The 27,706-nt window shown below is 42.6% G+C and overlaps 1 protein-coding gene across 3 annotated transcripts in view; it reads left to right on the top strand.

The window, feature by feature from the left end:
• LOC137347163 (calcipressin-3-like) overlaps positions 1 to 18,637 on the top strand; it is a 164,327-nt gene extending 145,690 nt beyond the window's left edge. For all 3 annotated transcript variants that reach the window (XM_068011331.1, XM_068011332.1, XM_068011333.1), the window contains 2 exons: positions 6,626 to 6,797; positions 11,693 to 18,637. In XM_068011331.1, coding sequence (XP_067867432.1) covers positions 6,626 to 6,797; positions 11,693 to 11,850 — 330 coding nt within the window. In that variant the 3' untranslated portion in view covers positions 11,851 to 18,637. The remainder of the gene's footprint in view (positions 1 to 6,625; positions 6,798 to 11,692) is intronic.
• Positions 18,638 to 27,706: the final 9,069 nt, after the last annotated feature.

The following is a 27,706-nucleotide window of genomic DNA, read 5'->3' on the forward strand; positions in this document are numbered from 1 at the left end:
TGACCATGAGGTCTGGCTGTCCGAGATTTTCTTTGGAAAGTTAGGAGACTCAGGGAATGAATTAAATAAATTTTCCCTAGCGGAGGCTGAGCGAGCCGACCCAGTGTTGTGAGAGCACAAGCTGCCCAGTCTGAAAGTGAAGCAGAGGGAGTCCCTGATTGCTACTATTTAAAGAATGGGGTACTGATGAGGAACTGGAGTTCTCCTCGCAGACCTAAGGGCCAGGAGTGGACAGTAGTTCATCAGCTAGTGGTGTCACAGAGGTACCGGGGAGAAATATTAAGAAGGGCCCACGAGACTACAGTGGCTGCTATACGAAAGACTAAAGCCCGCATAAGACGGCAGTTTGACTGGCCAAAACTCCACAAAGATGTCGTGGAGTACTGCAGGAGTTGCCACATGTGTCAGGTTGAGGGGAAACCCCAATCTGCAGTGAAACCTGTACCCCTAAGTCCTGTACCAGCATTAGGAGGACCGTCCAGCAGAGGGCTAGTGAACTGTAAGGGACTCCTGCTGAGAACAAAAGGGCACAGGCAGGTACACGGCTGGCAAAAGTTTGGAAAGGGAAGGGAAAAAGAGACCAAGAGGACAGGCTAAAGTAAGTCCAGGAAGAATCCTGAATGAAAACCCCTACTGTCTGGTCAACCAACCTTGAAAAATGTGAAAAGTTATACCCCACATCCTCCTATGTAAATGCAGACTCTTGAAGTACCTCACCAGAGTTGCTAACAGAATTTACAGGAACCTGCAGAGACAAAGAGAGACCTCGGGGCACAGAAACTGTGAGGGTGATGCCTCACCTTGGTGATGTGCCGTAGGAGCGTGCAGCCAAGTCTGCACAAATACCTGCAGGTAGGAGTGTCCCAGAGAACAAACTGGAGAGTAACAAAGACTCCTCCGCCATAGTCAGAGGAAAAAGGAACCACCTGTCCCCTGAAGTCAAAAGTCTTTGCATGACTCAGAGTTCAGGATAGACCCACCCACTACTACTCTGCTGAAAAAGAAAGGGAACTTAAAGCAGCCCTGGCACCCAGAAAAGACCATTCTAATAGGCTTTAAAATTGGTGAATGAATGGAAATGAATGAGAGAAATACATGTTTTTTTCTTTCTATATCTTATATTTCTCTCAAACTCTGTAATGAAATGCACTGTTTTTCTTCAAATCGCATTTGATTCTCCTGGGTGTGGAGGTGTCGGGCAAATCGCCCACCTGCCAAGACTTTTGTAAGGGCTGGAAGGCTAGGAACAGACGAAGCACTTGAATATAAGCACTTGGGGCGGCACAGTGGCGCAGTGGTTAGCACCGCAGCCTCACAGCTCCAGGGGCCCGGGTTCGATTCTGGGTACTGCCTGTGCGGAGTTTGCAAGTTCTCCCTGTGTCTGCGTGGGTTTCCTCTGGGTGCTCCGGTTTCCTCCCACATGCCAAAAGATTTGCAGGTTGATAGGTTAATTGGCCATTATAAATTGCCCCTAATATAGGTAGGTGGTAGGGAAATATATAGGGACAGGTGGGGATGTGATAGGAATATGGGATTAGTGTAAGATTAGTATAAATGGGTGGTTGATGGTCGGCACAGACTCGGTGGGCCGAAGGGCCTGTTTCAGTGCTGTATCTCTAAACTAAACAGTAGGAAGGAACTTAAGCAAGGAGTTAGGAGGGCTAAAAGGGGTCATGAAAAGTCATTGGCAAACAGGATTAAGGAAAATCCCAAGGCTTTTTATACATATATAAAGAGCAAGAGGGTAACCAGGGAAAGGGTTGGCCCACTCAAGGACAGAAATGGGAATCTGTGTGTGGAGCCAGAGGAAATGGGCGAGATGCTAAATGAATACTTTGTATCAGTATTCACCAAAGAGAAGGACTTAGAGTTATACAGCACCGAAACAGGCCCTTCGGCCCACCGTGTCTGTGCTGGCCATCAAGCCTATCTATTCTAATCCCATTTTCCAGCACTTGGCCCGTAGCCTTGTATGCTATGGCGTTTCAAGTGCTCATCTAAATACTTCTTAAATGTTGTGAGGGTTCCTGCCTCTACCATCTCTTCAGGCAGTGCGTTCCAGATTCCAACCACTCTCTGGGTGAAAATATTTTTCCTCAAATCCCCTCTGAACCTCCTGCCCATTACCCTAAATCTATGCCCCCTGTTTATTGACACCTCCGCTAAGGGAAAAAGTTTCTTCCTATCTTCCCTATCTATGCCCTTCATAATTTTGTTCACCTCAGTGAGATCCTCAGCCTTCTCTGCTCTAAGGAAAACAACCCTAACCTACCCAGTCTCTCTTCATAGCTGAAATGCTCCAGCCCAGGCAACATCCTGGTGAATCTCCTCTGCACCCTCTCCAGTGCAATCACATCCTTCCTATAGTGTGGTGCCCAGAACTGTACACAGTACTTCAGCTATGCCTAACTAGCATTTTATACAGCTCCATCATAACCTCCCTGTTCTTATATTCTATGCCTCGTCTAATAAAGGCAAGTATCCCATATGCCTTCCTCACCACCTTATCTACCTGTGCTGCTGCCTTCAGTGATCTATGGACAAGTACACCAAGGTCCCTCTGACACTTTGTACTTCCTAGGGACCTACCATCCATTGTATATTCCCTGGCCTTGTTAGTCCTCCCAAAATGCATCACCTCACACTTCTCAGGATTAAATTCCATTTGCCACTGCTCTGCCCATCTTACCAGCCCTTCTATATCGTCCTGTAATCTAAGGCTTTCCTCCTCACTATTCACGACACCACCAATTTTCGTGGCATCTGCAAACTTACTGATCATACCTCCTATATTCACGTCTAAATCATTAATGTACACTACAAACAGCAAGGGTCCCAGCACCGATCCCTGTGGTACGCCACTGGTCACAGGCTTCCATTCGCAAAAACTGGATGATGAGCCGAGGGAAGGGAGTGCAGATAGTCTCAGTCATCTCATTATCAAAAAGGAGGAGGTGTTGGGTGTCTTGCAAAGCATTAAGGTAGATAAGTCCCCAGGGCCTGATGGGATCTACCCCAGAATACTGAGGGAGGCAAGGGAAGAAATTGCTGGGGCCTTGACAGAAATCTTTGCATCCTCATTGGCTACAAGTGAGGTCCCAGAGGACTGGAGAATAGCCAACGTTGTTCCTTTGTTTAAGAAGGGTGGCAAGGATAATCCAGGAAATTATAGGCCGGTGAGCCTTACGTCAGTGGTAGGGAAACTATTAGAGAGGATTCTTCGGGACAGGATTTACTCCCATTTGGAAACAAACGAACTTATTAGCGAGAGACAGCATGGTTTTGTGAAGGGGAGGTCGTGTCTTACTAATTTGATTGAGTTTTTTGAGGAAGTGACGAAGATGATTGATGAGGGAAGGGCAGTGGATGTTATCTATGTGGACTTTAGTAAAGTCTTTGACAAGGTCCCGCATGGCAGACTGGTACAAAAGGTGAAGTCACACGGGATCAGAGGTGAGCTGGCAAGATGGATACAGAACTGGCTCGGTCATAGAAGACAGAGGGTATCAGTGGATGGGTGTTTTTCTGAATGGAGGGATGTGACTAGTGGTGTTCCGCAGGGATCAGTGCTGGGACCTTTGCTGTTTGTAGTATATATAAATGATTTGGAGGAAAATGCAGCTGGTCTGATTCTTAAGTTTGTGGACGACACAAAGGTTGGTGGAGTTGCGAATAATGATGAGGATTGTCAGAGGATATAGATCAGTTGGAGACTTGGGCGGAGAAATGGCAGATGGAGTTTACTCCGGACAAATGTGAGGTAAAGCATTTTGGAAGGTCTAATGCAGGTGGGAAGTATACAGACTATTGACAGGCAGAGAGATCTGGGCGTACAGGTCCACAGGTCACTGAAAGTGGCAACGCAGGTGGATAAGGTAGTCAAGAAGGCATACGGCATGCTTGCCTTCTTCGGTCGGGGCATAGAGTATAAAAATTGGCAAGTCATGCTGCAGCTGTACAGAACCTTAGTTAGGCCACACTTAGAATATTGCGTGCAATTCTGGTCGCCACACTACCAGAAGGACGTGGAGGCTTTGCAAAGGCTACAGAGGAGGTTTACCAGGATGTTGCCTGGTCTGGAGGGCATTAGCTATGAGGAGAGGTTGGAAAAACTCGGATTGTTTTCACTGGAACGAAGGAGGTGGAGGGGCGACATGATAGAGGTTTACAAAGTTATGAGCGGCATGGACAGAGTGGATAGTCAGAAGCTTTTTCCCAGGGTGCAAGAGTCAGTTACTAGGGGACATAGGTTTAAGGTGCGAGGGGCAAAGTTTAGAGGGGATGTGCGAGGCAAGTTTTTTACACAGAGGGTGGTGAGTGCCTGGAACTTGCTGCCAGGGGAGGTGGTGGAAGCAGATACGATAGCAACGTTTAAGAGACATCTTGACAAATACATGAATAGGAAGGGAATAGAGGGATATGGGCCCCAGAAGTGCAGAAGGTGTTAGTTTAGGCAGGCATCAAGATCGGCGCAGTCTTGGAGGGCCGAATGGCCTGTTACTGTGCTGTACTGTTCTTTGTTCTTTGACTGAGGCACACATTATTTCGCCATATGAACATTAAAACTTAAAATTGCAAGCCGCTGACTGGAAAGACATTTGCATAGTAACAGACAGGTAGGGCGGCACAGTGGCGCAGTGGTTAGCACCACAGCCTCACAGCTCCAGCGACCCAGGTTCAATTCTGGGTACTGCCTGTGTGGAGTTTGCAAGTTCTCCCTGTGTCTGCGTGGGTTTTCTCCGGGTGCTCCGGTTTCCTCCCACAAGCCAAAAAACTTGCAGGTTGGTAGGTAAATTGGCCATTATAAATTGCCACTAGTATAGGTAGGTGGTAGGGAAATATAGGGACAGGTGGGGATGTGGTAGGAATATGGGATTAGTGTAGGATTAGTATAAATGGGTGATTGATGGTCGGCACAGACTCGGTGGGCCGAAGGGCCTGTTTCAGTGCTGTATCTCTAAACTAAAAGACAGTGTTGGAACAATGGGGACCTGTCGTTGCTTCCCCAATACACACAAGAACTGGTCAGACCAGTTTTAGTCACATGACTAACTGGCTGTTGCAGAGGTTTGAACTGAGTTTTAAATTTGAACTCAGAAAGCCGTGTGCTCCTGGTTGGAACAGAACCTCCTCTCCAGTCCTGCCTGCCCCCATCTCGTTCCCACGGAACTGAATCTTTTGAAAACATGTGAACCTCAAAGAGAGAAAAGTCTCCAAGGTGAACAAGCTTTAAGAAGAACACTGGGCCCCAATGAACAGCAAGACTACCTACAATCAAGTGAGCTCGAAGCACAGTAAACAAGAAACTCTTCTGATATTACCTCAAAACCCCTCTCCACAATATTTTCCTTTCCTCTTTTCTATCCCTATTTGCATGTGTGTATCACGTGTTCATGCTAGCGTGGGCGTGTCATATATCCGTAGGCATTAACCGTATTAGAGTTTAAGTTTTAATAAAACTTCATCTTTAAACCTCAAAACCTGTGTGAATTGATTTCTTTGTTTTATAACTAGAAAGCTGTGAACAAGGATTCACAAAGGGGGAGCTCAAAACACTTGTTCAAAATTAAACCCTGTTACAATAAGGCCAGGTGAAGACAGCAAAAGACCCTTCGACACCTTTCTCACCTGGTCGTAACAATAAGATTATTAAAAGATTTGATAGGGTGTATAGAGAAAAACTATTTGATAGGGTAGATAAAGAGAGAAACTGATTCCTCTGGTGGGAGAGTCCAGAACAAAGAGGCATAACCTTCACATTAGAGCTAGGCTGTTGAGGGGTGATGTTGAAAGCCCTTCGTTACAGAAAGGGTAGTGGGAATCTGGAATACTCTAACTCAAAAAGCTGTTGAGACCAGATCAATTGAAAATTTTAAAACTGAATTTGATAGACTTTTGTTAGGCAAGGGTATTAAGTGTTAAGGAACCAAGGTGGCGGTAGATGGAGTTAAGATACAAGTCAACCATGATCTAGCTGAAAGATCTGTGGGACTGAAGGTCTACTCGTAGGAACATAGGAGTAGGCCATTCAGCCCATCGTGCCTGCTCCGCCATTCAGTGAGATCATAGCTGATCATCTACGTCAATGCCACTTACCTGCACTATCCCCATTTCCCTTGATGTTCTTAATATCCACATATCTATCTTGAACATGCTCAAGTTCCAGGAGACACAAGTTTAAAAATTAATTAGTTAGATGTAAGGAGGTAAGTCAGCCAGAACTTTTTGACTTAAAGAATATTGAACTTATGGAATAAGGGTTACTGGGGAAGCTATTGAAGCAGGCCATATAAGTGGAAACACTTAAATGTATTCCTGGAGAGAGAAGAGACTGAGGTATCTGATGTGAAGTTGGCTAAGTATGGCTGACCTGTGGAAAAAGTGACCAGCTTTTATTTTTGAGTCCTATGGCTTTACTGGTCCAAGATTTCTAAATAATGTGTATGTGGTGCTGTGAACTGAAGGACAAGAAACGGTTGAGAAACCTTCAGTTACTGAATGGAAAAAATAGTAATGTAATTAAAAGGAAAGGCTTGTCTTTTGTGTTGTGGTAACTTTAATTATCTTATTTCATCAAGCTACTTTGGTAACCAGTTTCCATTTTGTATTGGGTTTTATTTTTCAGGTCCAGAACACTGAAGATGGGGTCAATAAAACGTACTTAACCCCACCTCCACCTGTGAAACAGTTCCTCATTTCCCCTCCAGCCTCTCCTCCAGTTGGATGGCATCAGATTGAAGATGCTACTCCCACCATTAATTATGACCTTCTGCGTGCAATTGCTACTCTTGGTCCAGGTGGGATATAGCATTATGAGTAAAGTAACATGGAGTAATTATGTAGATTTAGTGTGTATGTGTGTTTTTAAAAAGTCTCAAATTACTGAAAATATATTTATATTAATAATTTAAATATATTACTTTGCTCATAATCCCATAATTAAGTATTATGAAGCAGTTGCTGTGAGTTTCTATTCACTGCTGAGATGAACTACCTCTCCTTTAGAGAATTACATTCACTAGACTTTGGTGAGAATGTCCTAAGCCCATACAGCTAAGTCAAGCTCAATTAGCAGGCAGCATTGGAGTGCAAATGTGCCTGGGAGTTGAGCATTTCTGTTTAAGTAGCCCACAGTGTATTGCCATAAATATTTGACTCTTTGCAGCAACTTTGCAGCAATAGGTTATATTTATGATTAATGGATAGGCAAAGTCTGTAAATAATATGTTTTGCAGTGGTGAGTGAGTACTGCTTTTTCCCCTGTAGAAGATTATTCTTCATCCCAGAGGGTGAACATTTCCTTTCTGTTTTGCCTGTTCGAGAACTTCCAATGTAAAGGGTTCCCTCTTCTAAAGTTATTTTTTTAAATCTATTGATTGGGAACAGTCTGCAGTGAAAGCATTGCTCCACAAAGAAACATTCCAGATTGGATGAGAGCTGAGGTGCATTTTGGTGGCTTAGTTACCAAACACCTGCAATTGGATGTTGACCTGAACTTGCCAATAATTCCACTGCTGTGCTCAGGTATAAGCTGTCAGCATGTGGTTAAGTCTTTTATTTCCACAAAGCAACAGGCAAAATATTTACCGTCGACTGAATGGAAGTCATGCAATAAAGTAAAACAATACAGACTTAGAATATTTGAGCAATGCGGAGGAACAAACTATGTTCAGTTGTTTTCAGTGCCCTCTACTGGTCTACAGCAGCAGAATTTTATGAATATTCACTAGTATTTTGAAAGGGCATTCTCATCTGATGGTACCTTGCATAATTTATTTTGTAAAAGTGAAAACATAATACTGTGGGTTATAAATCAGTTCCGTTATTATAAGTTTATTATTTTCTTTTAGTTAAATCAAAATGAAAAATGTTAAGATTTTGTTTTGCAGTGCTTGGTGTGCAAAAATATTTGCTTTGCAAGTGAGTTAACCCAGGCAGGGCCTTTCATGACTTTTGTATTTTGTCCATTTATATAATTTTTTTCAAAAAGCTTCTGAAACCCATTATAATTGTCGTTGAAAAGTTTGCATTTTTAACTCACTAATGAAGGACAGCTTTTCCCTTAGAAAGGAAGTTGGGCAGCTTGTGGCTTCATCCAGTGGGAAACTGGAGATAATCTGCAATTCAAACCCAATCTTGTTGTAAAGTAGTACAGCTTGCAGTCCTGAAACTCTGGGAATCCCAGATAATTTTAAAGCTCTGAAATTCTGGGAATTATAGCTTCACAATTTCAAGATTGACTAAGTGATGCAGTACAAACACAAAACTCAACTAAACAATTAGAACACGACTTGAGACTTGCTGAAGCATTCTTCTGTGGCATACCCTCCCTGCTGCATGTAACATTTTCACTTGATGACAATGGCTGTTGCCATAATTTCCAATTATGAACTCCGTTTCAAAATTGAAGAAATGGAAGAGGAAAATAGAGGAAAAAGTTCAGCTAGTTCAGACATTTACCAGATTATTATTGATGCCAATTCTTCTATGAGCATGCTTTCCAACATGCTTACAGGAACAAGAGAACATCCATTCACAAGTTGCTTAGGGAATCTAACTCCAAAGGTGAAGAAGAGCAAGCCTAATTTGATAGCGAAGAAAATGAATACGCTGAGGTCAGGATATTGGCTAGAAATGTTGATTGGTTTTATAATCTTTGTTGGAAAATTACATGCTTAAAAATATACCAGAGAGGAATATGGACAAGAACAAAGTGATGTTCTGGATTAAGAGTACAGTGGGACAGCCTTTGTTCTGTGCTGGTATGCAATCTAGTTCTAATCTACATTCTGAGGAGTGTTACAGATTAAAAGTGCTCTTCAACATGGTCCTTCTGAGAAATGCAGAATGTGCAGCTGTACTTCCACCAGTGTAGATGCCTTATCTTGTAGAGATGCCAACCTCTGCATGGATGATGCAGGTTTCTGATCAGTCAGTTGAATGCCCTGAATCTTCATATTGACAATCTCTTGCTTCACCCATGAAAAGTGGTCTAATGCAGTGCCTCCGAAACCCAGTTGTTGGTTTTACAAACACTTTGCCGATGATACTTTTGTAATCCAAGCTGCTGTTATCATGAAAATATGCATTTTTGTTGTTGGAACTGTGGTGAAAAAGACTTTTCTGTGTGACTCTGAAACCGACTGAAACCCCTCATCTAGTCAAATAAAAGCAGTAGCTGATGATTCGTTGTTAGTGAACTTATTCATGGGTAAAGTCTGAATTAGTGAAAGTTTGAGAGAGAGTTTACTCACATATTACTTCTTTCAGTCCACAGGCAAAATTGTATGAATTTTCTTCCATACAGTGGGCATGCCAGTGAGAAGAAAGCAGCACAAAATCCTCTAATCAACTATGACCTATAATCAGGAGGCATGCTAAACACATAAAATAGCACTGCAAAGACAAAGCTAGCTGATCGTTAGACGAGTTGTCATAGATTTGAGTGTTAATGACTGAGAAAAGCCAATTTAGCTGGGCAGGAACCACCAGCCTATCTGCAAGCTTTTTCCAGGAGAGAAGGCAGACAGAGACTGAGGCTTCCAAAAAATGTGCACCAGAAATGGGAGTGGGTAGCTTACAGCAGACAGCACAGTCAGCCATTACAGTCTCGTGGCTGATTCATTTGCAGTGCAATGCAATACAAAGCCTAGAATAACTACAGCTAACAATGCCAATAGGCTGTACCTGAAACTGGCAACCAACCAACAAATATGCACCTTCTTCAAAGGAATTCCTTGGAAGGAGTAACAGTTTAGATGTCACACAGCTGAAACAAAATAGAACATCATTAGGCAGCACCAGGGTAAACGATACTGGCATAATTCATGCACCATTTCACTTATCAATATATTTAAAATCATCCATCTTGGTGCGCCTTCTGCCTGCACAACTTGACTGCTTGTTGTTAAACTTTGCCACTTTTCATATCAACCTCCTGTGCTCACATTTAAAATTAGTGTTGTCTATGTAAAGTTACTATGCTGGAATTGCATTATCTGGCTGCTATCTGCCCGGTCTGTGAATAGCTTCACAAAGCCTCTGAAAATTTGTAGAGCCTTTATCTGCCATCTGGTTTGCAACAAGTAATTTCTTGTTTCAAATGCTAGGGTAATTTTCCCATCTTTCTTACTACTTAAAATACATTTCTAGCATTTTCCTGATGGACATTATTTCAGGCCCCAACCTCCTCCAAACGTTCTAAAACTTAAAAGTAAAATTGGCAATGGGAAATCTTTTGAGATCAAGCCCTTTTTACTGAATGTCGTTTGTGGGATCAGGGTTCCCCTCCCATATTGTAGCCACCCCCAATGAGCATCATATCTCTAGCCCATCAAGCAGTATTTCTGACATCTGAAACCCCTCCTACTGCTGGGAAGGTGTAATCACAGTGTGACAAACTTGCATTGGTTAATCTGAGACTAGTCATTTCCAGAATGTCTGACTGATGTCAGCTGAAAGTGAGTCATGCAGATATGGCCACACAGAAATCATGGTGCCACTTTTTCCTAATGTTCCTTTTAAAAAAAATAAATATATGTGGGCTGGAATTTTATGCCACCCCAATGAGCCGGATGGTGGGGTGGAGGGGGTTGCAGGGGATGCAGCGTAAAATGGAGCAGGAGGCTTTCCCGAACCGCCTAAAAATGGTCCGCCTGCCCCAGGCCAATCAAGACCCCTAACTGACCACTTAAGGGCCTTTGTCCGCCTCCACATAGATTTTACATGTGGTAAACGGGCATACTGGAGCGGGAAAAACTGCCTGGGAAAAGCAGGTGGCTTCCGATTGTCTTGGTGGGGGTGGGGGGGCCTGCTTCTCGGGCAGCTACCCCAACCAGCCTCAAGACCTAACACGCCCCCCTTCCCCCCCAAACGACCACCCTTGCCTCGCCGGGGCCTGACCAATTACCCCCAGTGAGGCAGCCAAAACGTACCAGGAATCCCAGCTCCATGTCTTCCTCTGCAGTTGGCTGGGCTGCAGTCCCAGCAGTGGTCACTGCTCCCGGTGGTGCTGCTGGGACTAAGAGCTGCCAGCTCGTTGATTGGCCTGCAGCTCAATGAGGTGGGATTTCCTCCCTCAAGCAGGAGGATGTCCCGCCTCGGAACAGTTAAAGCCTGGGGACCCGTAAAATGCAGGTCGGATCCTTTCAGTCAGTGGCCAGCTCCCGTCCGCCCAACATGAATTCCTGGCTGTGATCTATCTTAAAACCTTTAATTGTTTAAATATTTATTGCCAAGTTTTAGTGGATCCTAAACATAGTTCCTTTATTCTTTTAAAGGCAAATAAGGATCCCAGATCCTAATCTTAGAATACAAGAAGTATCTGGGGTCTTAAATCTTATACAATCCTAATATAGTAATTGATATATTCGAAAATGCTCATTTTATTTCAAATGTAGAAATAGTTTCAAGTAAATGTTGTGACTGTATAGCTGTAATCATCTCCGATTTTGTTGGTGACTTACTGTAGTCGTTTGTCTCCTTTATTGACACATGAGAATACATGCTAATGCACCCAGAATGAGAAAGGTGTTGTCGTAGTTCCTCTTTTAACACTCGATTATAAAAGATATGGAAAAAATGCATTTATTTCTTTCAGGAAGAGAAGGGAATATTTCCTCATCTAATTTAAGTGATTTGCTGTCATTTGCCAAAACATCGTCATTGCTGCTTTTCCTTCTTTGTGCTGTAGGTGATAAATATGAGGTTCATGCAGGAACAGAGCGCACTCCGAGTGTTGTGGTTCACATCTGTGAGAGTGAAAATGAAGAAGAAGGTGCAGTTAAGCTGCCAAAACAAAAAATAGCTCAAACGAAACGACCAGATAATGCATCAACAGTGAAGAAATGAAGGTTCTGTCAACCTGCCTCCTGTGACCATATCATTTACTGCAGCAAACATTCAACAGCTGTCTCTTCTTCTCTTAAGGACTGTTTATCCTTTGTTACAAAGAAAGTAGAAATTTAGGTGATTGCCTAATAAAAGAACAACTGTAAGGACACCTTTTTTGTGGCTTTGAAGCTTTATTCCATCTCCACACAGATGGTTCAGACCTCACCAGGCACTAAGTAATGTTGGCTGACAGGAACAAAATAACACGATAGTTTGTGAATTGCTCCCCCCTCCTCCAAAAGCTTCAAATCCATAAAATTGATATCCAGCTTCAGTGTTCAATCAAAGCTCTATTTTAGCCCTTTTCAGATGTGTGATATGTAAATGTTGCTATTGTCTCTTACTGCAATGTTATTGCCGTTGTGTGTTTATCTGTTTTGAATGTTGTTCTGAAAAAATATTGATCACGTATGAAGGAAGCAAAAACTCTGACATCTATATGCTTGTAACACTTCTGGCTAATTATGTTCTGAGAGAACGAGACCAACAGTTGTGAAGTATCCTTCACCCACATCTTTCCCCATTTCTCCATTCCCCCCACCCCTGAGCAGTGCTGAGGTGAATATATAATGCAGTAATACAGCTTACTTTTGCAGTGGAAGAATTCCAGACTTCATGCAGTTTGTGCTTGATGTCTTTTGTCATGGTCTTTTATAAAGTCAGTTCACTGGCTGAAACAAAACGGAAGAAGCTGGAAAGGCACAGCAGCAACTCATTTGGCATCTGTGGAGAGAACAGTCATTGTTTCGGGTCTGTACCCTTCTTCAAAACTTAGTTTGCAGTTTGAACCAAGTTAGGGCTGCTCTGTCAATGAGGAGAGGTCAGTGAACTGGATGGAAATTCAATCATGTTTGCTGAACAATAATGATTTAAGACAAATGACTTGTCATGGTGTGACATCCCACAACAAACTCCTCTAATTTCTATAGTTCTCCAATGTGACTTGGTTTGCTGCCTGAATATTGCAATTTTGCATAAACATTTGAAGAGCTAATGAGCAGATCTGGATGATAACATTACTTGCCAAAACAAACCACTTGCTCTAGCCATGATTTAAATAAAGAGAAGCATATGCTTTCTGCTGGGTAGTTTCTGCTGAATTATCTATAATTATCTCTGATAGTCGCTTAATGCATTAAAATGAAATATCCATTAATTTGAATTAAGTAACATAAATAACAGCAACGTAGAATTTAATGCTAAACAATTGGAATTAGTAGATAAAATTTGAATTAAGCAACTTTGAAATAAGGGTAGACGGTAGCATATTTACTTAGTAACATTCAGTAGTTTACACAACATGCATTCTTCGAACTGAGAGACTAAAATATTGTGAGTTGGAATTAGAACATATGATCTATATATGATCTATTTACTTAGTAACATTCAGTAGTTTACACAACATGCATTCTTCGAACTGAGACTAAAATATTGTGAGTTGGAATTAGAACATATGATCTATATATGATCTATTTACTTAGTAACATTCAGTAGTTTACACAACATGCATTCTTTGAACTAAGAGACTGAAGTATTGTGCCTTGGAATTAGAACATATGATCTATAGAACAGTGATTACACCATATCCTGACTGAAATTAAATTTCTGTTACAATATTTGTGTAGCTGTAATAGTATTTCTTCAAATGCAGGTCCTTTTTGTCATTTCAGCAAAGGGTTAAGTTAGACCCCTTTGTAACTGAATGAAGTTTGCAGGTTGACGAGACGTATAGCAGGTTTGTGATTTAAACCTAATTGCGACAGTGATTTTTAAACTATGATTCTGATTGTGTTTAAGGGTGACTGCATAATCCAGACTGAGATTCTTCTACATCCCATAATAGCCTAACCTGTAAGTGTAGAGTTTAAACTGCTCTTCTGAATTTTAAATCACTGTTAAAAGTTTTTGGTTTTGATGATATTGAATGAATATTTAAACTACTCAGCCAGTTTGTACAAGCCTATATGAGGTTACATTGTTAGATATTCAGTGCCAGATCCATAAGAGCAAATAAAGTAGCCTCCGGTTTTCTCTACAACCCCTTATTTGTTCAATCAGTCCTGCTAACTTTTCCACTTTTCATAGTAATCTCCTGCCCTAGGATTGCAATCTCATTCATACCTTTAATTCTGGGCCTGGCTCTGGCAGAGGAGAGGTGCTTTGTTCTGGATTGGGGAGGTGGGGAGCATGCACTTGCAGAAAATTCATCATGAGGATCACTGTGGTTTCAACTCAATTAGCTGATCAGGGCAGCACATCAGCAACAAAGAAAATGCCAGCACTGAGGATAACACGCACAGCCTATTTCTGTTTGAAGGAAGATACTTGTTTTTTAAATGCTTTTTAAACTCCAACTGTGGTCTTGTGTTGGCTGTTTGCTTGTCTAACAGCACAGTGTAGGACAGCACTTTTCCCTGAAAAGAGAACACAGGCAGCTGAGCTCATTACCACAGTTCACTGTGGCAGCACATGCCCACTTCCCGTAACCCATGATCAAATAGCCTAACTGTTGCCATTAACAATTTCAATTCTCCTAACAAAAAGTAAATTTAATATTCTTTTGTCTAAAATTATTTTGAAAAAGTGTCAGTTTTGTGGAAGATAACATATTTTTGCAGCAAATTTACCTTGCATTCCCAGAAAATTTGCTTTTACCATCAGGAAAATTAGCTTGGCACCAGAACTGATTGTCTATAAATAAATTACATTAATCATTGAAGTGAAATGAAATAATATGATCTGCAGTTATCAGTAAAGTACGTTGGTCAGCATATTTCCATTTTAGCCAGTTATAAAACAATATTGCAGGGGAAATGCAGCTAAAGAATTGTTCTAAGTAACAACTGAACAAAAAGGGTAGCAACCTCAAGCAAATTAAATAATGTATTGCATTTATCCATGCCATAGACTATCACTCAGTCATTGGGTGAGCAGCTGTCAGAAAGATGTTGGTGCTGCTTTGACACTGGCTGTGAGGAGGTGTGTGAGAGCAGGTTGGAGTAATATTGGCATGTACTTGGCCTTTACTCCCCACAAAACAAGTCTAAGATCAGGAGCTTAATATGCGGATGATTACAGGCAGCAAACCCAGCCAATGGGCTGCAATGCACTGTGCTTCTGATTTATCATAAATTTCCAAAATGTTAAATTTGATGTAATTTGCAGCAGATTACAAGGACAAATTACATGATCTATATGGATTTATCTCTGAAACTGGAAACGGTTAATGTTCTTTGCATTTAGGAAAGTCAGATACCCTTTAACTCAAATAGAAATCTGGGAAATAATTGGCAACTGAAACTGATAAATGTAGTTAATTGTAAAAACGTTATTATTGTTTTTTGTTTCTTCATTCTTTCCTGCAGAAACCTATCATGTTTGTTTGAAAGTAAGTGACAATATATCCAGGAGTGTGCATGAGTCACACTTGAGTGGTGCAAGATGGAACTTAGCCCCCTTTACACACATGACAATAATGGAAAATCTTTATAATTATAGTGAATAACTGCACACAGTTCTTTTAACAGGTTCTTTGTCAAAGTAAACTCTGTTGAATAAATGAATGAAGGATTTGGTCTACTTCTCATCCCTCCCCAAGGCCTTGGCTAATTCTTCAAAACGAGGATTGCCGCAAATCATGACATTGTGATCCTATGGCTGAATATTGTACTGTAGAATCAGGACAACATATGGAGGTTGGTGACTGAGTATTCCAACATGTTTATTTGTTTTGGACAGAGCAAAAACAAAATGTGCAAGAAATAGTATCTGACAAAGTGGCAATTGTCACAATAATGCTACCTCAGACATTATCCTACTGTTTATAAGTCCATATCATTAATTGGGTTCTCAGAAGACAAATATAGTCTTATTTTCTTCCTACACTAGGAAAGTAGATTTTTTTTTTAGAAGTACTGCTGTAATGGCAAGATTGCCTGGCTTGCCTTCAGTGATGTGCCCTACTGGCTGAGCATATGGTGGTGACAGGAAGGAAAAATTGTGGTAATTTGTGTTGGGGACAAAACCTGGGGGTGGGGGTGCGGAATAAACTCCAAAAATTATCAGGCAAAATTTAAAGGATGCACCAAAATTTATTTTAAATAACAATTGCATAGAAAATACAATAATGGGAATTGATATACTTGTGTAAAAGTAGGAGCGCTAGTGGGCTGTGCATCAATGCATCTTAAGATGTTTCATATGTGCAATCACTGCCCTATTCTGAAGAGGAATTAAAAAACATTTCTGCTTCATGGTAGGTAACCCTAATTCACCAACTTTCCCTAAACCACACATCTTTAAATTACATCTACTCTATTTTTGAAATAATTTTGTAATTAGTGTACTTTTAAAGTGGTTTGGAATCTCATGAACCAAATCATGTTTGGTCCTCAGCTTCAGTTTTATTTTCTGTCCCAAGATATTACAGTCTTAGAATCTACGCTCTGGCTGAAATATTCAAATGGAATGGAGTTCCAGTACAGAGTACTTTGTGTGGGAAAACAATTTTACAAAAATGTGAAGGAGGAAGAGAATGACAAAAATGTTATTAATTTCATCACGCTAAATTAGGAACCAACCTCCTCATCTGTTTCTACACTGACGTCTCTGATGTTGTACCAGTATTCTTAAGTGATGCGTAATATGCATTTTTTAAAATGTAAACTCACTCATAAAACATGAATTTGCTGTATTAAAGCACATATTAAGGTAGGACAAATTCTTACAACTCTGAGCAAAACAGAGCATAGATAGAGAGATACTGAATGAGAACAGACTTTAAAATATTAAATGACTTGGCAACAATTGAAATGTGAATTAAGCCTCGCCATCCCTAAATTGTGTCCTAACTTGAAACAAAACTTTTAAACCCCATTATTTCATCATGTAAAAACATGGTGTGAATATAATTGCTAAGCATCAGATATAAAATAGTAATTATACACCCCACTTATGTCAATCATGTTTAGTAATGCCACACTTTTATTAGGGTCTGATAATTTTTAATAAGGTATATCTCCTGGAGATTTATAACTTTATGATATGAGCCAAATCAAGCTCAAATACTTAATTTTTCTGTGTCTCTTCTCAATTGCTGTAGCAGATAAATTCACAATTATTATGACTGAACCAGGATATAATTGATTGTAATGCATGGATTTTTTCATTATGATCTATCTTTGATTCTTCTCACATTGAGGACAGGTGTGATTGATAATTCCATGCATTCTCCATTGTTTCTAATAGCAATAGCCAATTAACCTAAAAGACAGCACAGTTTTAATTTTATACCCAAATGTATTTGGCATGCATGGGTGCATGTCTGTTAATTAAAATTAAATGTTTGGAAGTATTCATCAGTGCTGTCAGTGAGCTGTATAATAGTGCTGCTGCTGTCACAACACAAGCTCCAACCACCTTGACTGTCTAACTAAATGGATGCAGTAATTTACATTTAAGGAAGAAAATCTGAAAAAAATAATGAAGCTAAAATAAATATTGATGCAATTTTATGGCTGTAACTGGCAAAATACTGCTTGTTTTTCAGAAGTGTGTGCAAGTATGCAATTATGCTGTCTTACTTTGAGTATTCTGATGCTTTGGTCACTTCAGTAATGTTTAGAATAACCACTCACTCTGCAGTACATTCCTTATCATATTGATGAAAAATACAATACACATATGTGAATTAAATAAACATCTATAGCTTGCCTGAGGTTCGAGGAATCATTCCTTTTATGTATTCTCCAGTGTTCTGAATAGAAGTAACCGTTTATCTGAATAGACAGCATAGTTTTAGCTTTATAACAAATTGTGTTTGTCGTGTATGGAATGCATGAATAAAGGGAAAATCTCAGATGGTAGAGTTCCTGGTATGAGTAGTAAAATAGTCATGTCCCTTAAACTTGCAATGCTCATGAGTTCTGCATCTTTCATCTTTCACAAACATCACAAACTGTCACTACTTCTAAGAGTTCCTTGTATTTACTTCAGATAACCTTTTTTCTCCAATACAGGTCACACTCATGTATAATAGATATCCAGTATTTCTTGTAACTTTTTAAAAATAACTATAAAGTGCACCTCGATCACTCTTATTTGGTTGTAGGTTTTTTTTAATAAACTTTAAACTTTCAATTTCTGGCGGTGGACATACTGTGCATGTATTTTGGATTTAGCACAATTCTGTATGAAACAGTCTTATATGAGCACCAATTTCAACCTAGTTTTTCTATACATACCCTGCAGAAAGGTGGTGAAACTGGGAAGACGGTGAGGCCAATGGCTGAGAATTATTAATAGACCAGAAGTAGTTGTAGGGACAATAGCTTTCTGTATTGGATTTGAACATGCAACGCAGAAGGCACAGGTGCAGACCTAGTACAGCAATTCCAAATGTGATTTTAAGGTTGTAACACAATCATTATTGTTCAGGCTTGGATTTGCCTTTTGTCATACTGGTACCAGACCTGTGCTGTTGGATATTGTGTAAAACATGGACTGGTACATTTTGGTACTGGTCAATCTCTACTGCTATTCATTGCTATCTTTGAGATATTTTGTTCAAGCAATTATCTTGTAATAAAGAAAACAAGTGGTATTGTGATATGTCTACATGTTCCACAGTAAGACTATAAAGCCTGTCTTGTCAATACTTAACCTGTTTGTGCACTGATTACAGACTTCTCATCAAATAAAACTGATCAGCATGCTGCTGTAGATAAATAAATTATCACTAATGTTATCCGTATGTATTCATTGCTAAAAGTGTTTTAATTTGAGCAATGCATGTCTTAGTACATCCCTATTAGACTATTCCTGTAGAAAAGACAGTCGCGTCCTGGTTATAGCAATGTTTTTACTTGGTTTTCATGAAAATCGCTGTTAACATTTAAACTTGTTCACAAAGAAAGCATTTCTCTGTAAAGTGTTAAACATTTAGGACTGAAAGGGCTGAACAGGTTCTCAAACCTGCCAGTTTGAAACCAATATAAGTTTATGCAAAGTCAGCATAGTAGTAAGATAATATAGGGCTGAATTTTGTTGAGCACCTGACGTCTGGCTCCGTAGCGGGAGATCGCAGCGGCCTGCTATGGAGCCCGATGCCAGGATTGCCAGGTCCGATCTTCCCGGTGGCGGCATGACTTCATGGTAGCCCCCCACCACTTGGTGACGGGACCCAACTTTAAATATTGTAATTAACTTCATGCATACATTTAAATCCAATTCCTCGTGATCTTACTTTTGGATCTAGATCTTCAGTGCGACAGACGGCACACACGTGCCTTCACTTTCCCACCCAGGGAAAGCTGGCACTGCCGAGGTAGGGAAGGGGTGATCAGAGCATTTTTACTGTAGTTGGGGGGGGGGAAAGGAGGGTCAACTCTGCATTTTTAATGTGGCAGTAGAAGGAGTGACCTCTGCATTTTTGCGCAGTTGGGGGGAATGGGGGAGAGGGATCAACTCTGAAATTTGTGCAGTTGGTGGGAAAAGGGGTCAACTCTGCAATTTCAGTGTATTGAATGAGCCAAACTATTTTTAGCATAGTGGGGAGGGAATGGGAGCAACTCTGCATTCTCTGAGCAAGGCTGGCAGACCTTCAAAATGGCGCCTGTACAGGGACAGCTGGCGCCTTTCACGGCGTCGACAAGGCCGCCCCCACCATGTGATTGGGGTGGGTTTGGCGGGGCGACCATCCTGCATATTTAAATGAGTCGTCACACTCAAGAATGTGGCGCATGCTGGCGGCGGCGAGAAAATAAAATCCAGCCCACAATGTTTCTTTGATGTCTATTAGAATTAACCTAAATTACGAGGTGTAAGTACTCACTTTCAGGATCAAATAGACGCTTTCCTTAAATAAGCCATAAAAAGACATTTTCAAAAGTCTAGCTGTAAATAAAGCCTCTTTTCTGAGCTCCCATACTTTCCCCCACCACCCACCATTGTAAAATCAACTACATCAATACGCAATGCAAATTCCAAATTCGAACTACAATTTGTATAAAATTGGCTGATCTCTGCCAGGAGTAGCGGCAGATAAATGGGCACAATTCGGCCCAGAAAGATCTGGAAAGACAGAAAGAAACTAGATTCCTGTTGCTGGTAGATTTACAGTGACACTTGATGGTGTCTGCTCATGAATATTGAGATAACAGGACAGCATGCTCTCTGCAGGCTCATACCCTGCCAAAAATGTCTTGCTTCACACATGAGAAATGGCCACCATATAATAATACAGCACTGAAGGAGGCCATTCAGCCCATTGAGTCTGAGCTAACTTTCAAAGAGAATCTTACTCTTTTTCCATATCCCTGCAATTTTTTTCTCCTTCAAGTATTTATCCAATTCTGTTTTGAAGGCTACTATTGAATCTGTATTCACCATCCTAACATACAGTACAATTCAAATCCTAACCATGCGTTGTATTAAAAAAAAAAATTCCTCATCTTGCCTCTGGTTCTTTTGTCAATCAGCTTAAATAAGCGCCCCCTCATTTTTGACTCTTCAGCCATTGGAAACAGTTTCTATTTATTTAATCTATCAAAATCTAATTATTTTAGCCTTCATTGCTCCAAGGAGAACAACCTCGCCTTCTCTAGCTTTCCACCTAAGTGCAATCCCTCATCCCTAGAAGCATTCTAGTAAATCTCTTCGAAACCCTCTCCAAAGCCTTCCTATCCTTAAATTGTGATGCCAAAATTGGATGCAATACTATAGGTGGGGCAAAACTAGTGTTTTCTCTAGGTTTAGCAGAACTTCCTGGCTTTTATACCCTATGGCCGGAATTTAACGTTGGGTGGGAGGCCCTGTTCACTGGCCAAAAAGTCAGGAGTGAGCCTGCCTTCACCGGGCCTGGGGAGCCACGTTGGGATTTTTTGCTCCCTAGGCCCTTAATTGGTCTTGGGTGGAACTTTCACCTCCTTGAGGCAGGAAGTCCTGCCTAATGGAGCTGTCAGCCAATCGGCAGACCGGCAGCTTTTAGTCCCAACTGCGCCAACATGAGCAGAGGCCACTGATGGGACTATATGCAGCCGTCACAAGAAAGGTGATGGACGTCTCTATGATGTTCCCAGAACTCGGGTAAGATTTTGGGGCTTCGCAAGGGACAGTCGGCCGGGTCCCGGTGAGGCAAGGGAGGGTGGAGTGTTATGCGGTGGGGGCAGTTAGGGCTTCGGGGGCAGTCCTCCATGGGGCACAGGGTGCCTGATTAGGAGGCCCCACCCCTCCCAGCCCGAAAGAAGGCCACCAGATTTCACTTGGCCGTGTTGTTGGGGTCTTTGCTGTCCACCCGCTGAGGGTAAAATATGACGGCAGGAGGAGGCCCTTAAGTGGCAGTTAATTGGTCAGTTAAGGGCCTTAATTGGCCTGGGGTGGGCGGGCCATTTCTTGCCGCTGCTGCCCTACGTAAAATTGCACCGGGGTCAATTCAGATGGCCCCTCCCCCCCAGTCTCCCACTACCATCCCGCTTGTTTGGGTGCTGTAGAATTCCAGACTATGTCTCAATTGATATAGCTTCTATGCCTTATTAACTGCTTTGTTAACCTGTCCTGCTGCCTGCTAAGATTTGTGAACAAACACCCCAAGTGCCTCGTGCACCCCCTTTAAAATTGAAACATTTAGCATGTGGGCAGCGCAGTGGCTAGCACCGCAGCCTCACAGCTCCAGCGACCTGGATTTGGTTCTGGGTACTGCCTGTGTGGAGTTTGCAAGTTCTCCCTGTGACCGTGTGGGTTTCCTTCGGGTGCTCCGGTTTCCTCCCACATGCCAAAGACTTGCGGGTTGATGGGTAAATTGGCCATTGTAAATTGCCCCTAGTGTAGGTAGGTGGTAGGAGAATTGAGGGAAGGTAGGGATGTGAGAAGGAAAATGGAATTAATGTAAGATTAGTATAAATGGGTGGTTGATGGTCGGCGCAGACTCGTTGGGCCGAAGGGCCTGTTTCGGTGCTGTATCTCTCTATGACTCTATGTATCGTCTCATTCTTCCTACCATAATGTGGCACCTCACACTTATCTGTGTTGCATTTCATCTGGCATTTGTGTGCCCGTTCCACCAGAAAATGTATATTCCAGTACGGGTCAAAGCCTCCCAATGAGATGGAAAAAGTGAACAATTTTCTTATCATTCAATGACTTAATAGTTAAAGTTGCTAAATTTAAATAGAGATTTTTTTTATGTAGTGAAGTCTAAGCATTTGTGGTCATGTCTTTTGTCAAACTTGCCATATCTTGCCATAAGTCATGTCAAGAGGAATCAGCTTAGACTGTTTGCAAGTTGCATTCCCAGAAGTTGAAAGCTTTTGTATTCTTAATTGGAGGTCTCCTATTAGCTTTCCGTTAATATGAAATTTGCAGTTTGTAGCAGGTAGTATCTTTGGCCTCCTTATCTCGAGAGACAATGGGTAAGCGCCTGGAGGTGGTCAGTGGTTTGTGGAGCAGCGCCTGGAGTGGCTATAAAGCCCAATTCTAGAGTGACAGGCTCTTCCACAGGTGCTGCAGAAAAATTTGTTTGTCGGGGCTGTTACACAGTTGGCTCTCCCCTTGCGCTTCTGTCTTTTTTCCTGCCAACTGCTCAGTCTTTTCGACTCGCCACACTTTAGCCCCGCCTTTATGGCTGCCCGCCAGCTCTGGCGAACGCTGGCAACTGACTCCCACGACTTGTGATCAATGTCACAGAACTTCATGTCGCGTTTGCAGATGTCTTTAAAGCGGAGACATGGACGGCCGGTGGGTCTGATACCAGTGGCGAGCTCGCTATACAATGTGTCTTTGGGGATCCTGCCATCTTTCATGTGGCTCACATGGCCAAGCCATCTCAAGCGCCGCTGACTCAGTAGTGTGTATAAGCTGGGGATGTTGGCCTTCTCGAGGACTTCTGTGTTGGAGATACGGTCCTGCCACCTGATGCCAAGTATTCTCCGGAGGCAGCGAAGATGGAATGAATTAAGATGTCGCTCTTGGCTGACATACGTTGTCCAGGCCTCGCTGCCATAGAGCATAGACTTTTGTGTTCCGTGTCAGTGCGCCATTTTCCCACACTCTCTTGACCAGTCTGGACATAGCAGTGGAAGCCTTTCCCATGCGCTTGTTGATTTCTGCATCTAGGGACAGGTTACTGGTGATAGTTGAGCCTAGGTAGGTGAACTCTTGAACCACTTCCAGAGCATGGTCGCCAATATTGATGGAGCATTTCTGACATCCTGTCCCATGATGTTCGTTTTCTTGAGGCTGATGGTTAGGCCAAATTCGTCGCAGGCAGCCGCAAACCTGTCGATGAGACTCTGCAGACACTCTTCAGTGTGAGATGTTAAAGCAGCATCGTCAGCAAAGAGGAGTTCCCTGATGAGGACTTTCCATACTTTGGACTTCGCTCTTAGACGGGCAAGGTTGAACAACCTGCCCCCTGATCTTGTGTGGAGGAAAATTCCTTCTTCTGAGGACTTGAACGCATGTGAGAGCAGCAGGGAGAAAAAAAATCCCAAAAAGTGTGGGTGCGAGAACACAGCCCTGTTTCACGCCACTCGGGATAGGAAAAGGGTCTGATGAGGTGCCGCTATGTTGAATTGTGCCTTTCATATTGTCATGGAATGAGGTGATGATACTTAGTAGCTTTGGTGGACATCCAATCTTTTCTAGTAGTCTGAAGAGACCACCTCTGCTGACGAGGTCAAAGGCTTTGATGAGATCAATGAAAGCAATGTAGAGGGGCATCTGTTGTTCGCAGCATTTCTCCTGTATCTGACGAAGGGAGAACAGCATGTCAATGGTCGATCTCTCTACTCGAAAGCCACACTGTGCAGGTAGTATACTGTTATAGAAAAGGAACTGTTACTAATTTTTCCAGATGTCACGTGTTCTTTATGAATCTGAAATAAATGAGAATCCGAGTATGGATATCAGGCAACATAACATAAGAAATAGGAGTAGGAGCAGCACATATGGCCTTTCGAGCCTTTTATCAACTTTCTGGTCTGGTAAAATGAGCGGAGCAGTGGCAAATGGAATTTAATCCTCAGAAGTGTGAAGTGATGCATTTTGAAAGGACTAACAAGGCAAGGGAATATACAATGGATGGTAGGACCCTAGGAAGTATAGAAGGTCAGAGGGACCTTGGTGTACTTGTCCATAGATCACTGAAGGCAGCAGCACAGGTAGATAACGTGGTTCGGAAGGCATATGTGATACTTGCCTTTATTAGCCGAGGTATAGAATATAAGAGCAGCGAGGTTATGATGGAGCTGTATAAAATGCTGGTTAGGCCACAGTACTGTGTACAGTTCTGGGCACCACACTATAGAAAGGATGTGATTGCACTGGAGAGGTTGCAGAGGAGATTCACCAGGATGCTGCCTGGGCTGGAGTGTTTCAGCTATGAAGAGAGACTGAAAAGACTAGGGTTGTTTTCCTTTGAGCAGAGAAGGCTGAGGGGGGACCTGATTGAGGTATACAAAATTATGAGGGGCATTGATAGGTTAGATAGGAAGAAACTTTTTCCCTTAATGGAGGGGTCAATAACCAGGGGGCATAGATTTAAGGTAAGGAGCAGGAGGTTTAGAGGGGATTTGAGGAAAAAATTTTCACCCAGAGGGTGGTTGGAATCTGGAGCGCACTGCCTGAAGAAGTGGTAGAGGCAGGAACCATCACAATATTTAAGAAGTATTTAGATGAGCACTTGAAACGCTATAGCATACAAGGCTACAGGTCAAGTGCTGGGATTAGAATAGGTAGGTGCTTGATGGCCAGCAGAGACATGATGGGCCGAAGGGCCTGTTTCTGTGCTGTATGACTCTATGACTCTTGTCACCGTTCGCTGGCTTCTAAAACACTCCCAATCCTCAGGCCTTACTACTATTCTTTGCAACATTATAAGCCTCTTTTAATCTAATACTATCCGTAACTTCCTTAGTAAGCCACGGATGGATCTTTCTTGCTAAGTTTTTGTTTTTCTTTGAATGTTTCCACTGTTTATATACCACCACACTTTTTAGTCTATTTACCCAATACTCTTAGTCAGCTCTCTCATCATACCTATGTAATTGGCTATGTTTATGTTCAAGATTCCTGTTTGGGACTGGAGTATATCGCTTTCAAACTTAATATGGAATTCAATTGTATTATGGTCACTTTTTCCCAGAGGATCTTTTACTATGAGATTACTCATTAAACCTGCCTCATTGCAGAATATTAGATTTAAAATAGCTTTAACCCTTGTTTGTTCCACAACGTATTGTTCCAGGAAACTGTCGCAAAGGGTTCGACAAATTAATCTTCCAGACTACCTTTGCCAATTTGATTTGTCCAGTCCACATGAACATTAAAATCCCCCGCAATTATTATATTGCCTTTGTCACAAGCTCCAATTATTTTTTATTCTTTCATGGGATGTTGGCATCACTGGCAAGGCCCACTTTTGATGCCCATCCCTAATTGACAACTGAATGGATTGCTAGGCCATTTCAGAGGGCAGTTGATGGTCAACCACATTGCTGTGGGTCTGGAGTCACATGTAGGCCAGACGCGGTAAGGACAGCAGATTTCCTTCCCTAAAAGACAATAGTGAACCAGATGGGTTTTTACAATAATCGCTGATGGTTTCGTGGCACCATTACTGAGACTAGCTTTCAATTCCAGACTTTTATTAATTAATTGAATTTAAATTCCACCAGCTGTCATGGTGGGATTTGAACCCATGTCCCCAGTGCATTTGCCTGGGCCTCTGGACTAGTTCAGTGACATTACCACCACGCTGCCCTCTCTTGCTTAATGCTCTGTCTAATGACATAACTACTACTTGGAGGCCTATAATCTAATCCTGCAGTGTTTACTGATTATTTTTAATGCTAATTTCCACCCATACTGATTCCACTTCCTGATCTTCTGAACCAAGATCCTTTCTCACTACTGTCCTTATGTCATCCTTTACTACAAGGGCTGCTCTTGCTCTTTTTTCCATTCTGTCTTTCTGAAATGTTGTGCATCATGCAATCTTTATTTCCCTACCTTGCTCACCTTGTAACCATGGGCTGAATTTTACAAGGGACATTGAAGTCCCGCCACCGAGGCTAACCTTGCTGCAGTCGTCAGGATCCTGGGCTGGCATTTTGTTGGTGGCGGCCAGTTAACAGGCAGCCGCTAGGGCCACCATCCGATTGAGGACGGCAGCCCACTCCCAAGAGCTGCCAGCCAAATCAGAGGGCCGGCAGCTCAGCCGGTGAGGCACTCTTGAAGAGACGATGAGTTTTCCTGTGAAAGCTGGGGCTAGGCAGGCAGGCCCCAATGATCAGTGTGGGGGGCCACGGTGCACCAACGGCACCACTGCTGCAGGGCAGCCATTGCCACAGGAGGCCCCCTCCATGGGTCATGGCGTGCTTATAAAGGAGGCTCCCCTCCAGGAACTCCCGGGAGGCTGCCAAGGTTTACCTAGCAGTCTCCCACAAGGCAGCGTGCCCTCCTAACGTGGGCAAAATGCCTACTGGGGCGTGATGTGGAAGTGGTTCAATTTGCCGCTGAATGGGCAGCCGAGCTCCCTGCTGCTGGCACTATGCCATTGTGGCGGGAAGGCATCGGGCTCCCTTCCCGATGCCTTCCCTTGCCATATTGTCAGCCCTCCCACCTCCCAGCCTGACCCCAATGGGGCTGGGAAAATGACTGTAATGGCAATTGGATCCAAACCATTTATCTCTCTTTGTGCTGCTAGTTCACCTATGTTATTGTGAATGCTTTGTGTACTCAGATAAACAGCCTTTAATTTTTTTTACTACTATTCTTTGCATGGACTTTATTTGCTGAAGCCCTATTAGCATTAAACTCTCTGGGCCGGATTTTTAAAGCCTGCTGGGTGCAGCAGCAGGTGCGTGCGCAAATTGAAGATCGTGTTCTCGGAGTTTGGCACCAGCTCCCACCACCTCTAGAACGTGAACATTTTTAAAGACATTCTGGGAGGGAGGGAACAGCAAGCCCACATGCCTCCAATTAATTGCCTGTTGAGCTCATTGTGAAGCTCCTTAACAGGTTTTCAGGAGCAGTTTGGGATTTTAAATGGAAGGGCATGGGGGGAAACACCACCTTTAGACTACGTTAGGCTTTAGATGACGTGAACAAGGAGAAGGGCCATGAGGGCTATAGGAAGGGCTGATCAACATAATGCAGAGGTCCAAACTAAAGCTGAGCTGCTCCAAAAGTGCTACAGAATACCCATTGCTGGTGCAATAAGACTTGCTTTTCTCAGTGATGAATGGTATGAATCTGGATCGGGACAAGAGCCCATTGGCATCACTTTGGGCAGCTTTGGTGTCAGGGGAAGGCCCAGTCATGCAGAAAGCCCAATTGAGGGAGTTCAGAAGGGAACAGGCTACTCTGATATTGGACAGAGCAGCCAGTTTGAGCTTCAGCAGATGCAACCTTCTGGACAGCAGGAGGCCAGAGGAGCACAGCAAGGGGAAGAAGGCGCTATCCAAGACATCGGGTCTAGCACCCAAGAGTCAGCTACCTGCAAATGACAGAGTGCCAATACCGTAGGAGGGTATGTCTATCCAGGCATATGGTCTCAGACCTTTGTGCTCTGATCCACAATGAACTGAGGCCTCACGTCCCCCATTGCAGTCCCTTACTGCAGCCGTCAAGGGCACTGCCACCCTGAATTTCTATACAACCAGGTTATTCCAAAGATTGCTTTGGATCTAGCCTACATCTCACAGTCGGCAGCTCATCAAATCATCAGGCAGGTCACGGATGCCATATTCAGGAGGGCGGGGGATTACATCCATTTTGACACAGTTGGGCCAGCGCAAGAACAGAGGGCATTGGGTTT

Source organism: Heterodontus francisci, chromosome 31 (assembly GCF_036365525.1).
Source record: "Heterodontus francisci isolate sHetFra1 chromosome 31, sHetFra1.hap1, whole genome shotgun sequence".
In the NCBI taxonomy this organism is placed as follows: Eukaryota; Metazoa; Chordata; class Chondrichthyes; order Heterodontiformes; family Heterodontidae; genus Heterodontus; species Heterodontus francisci.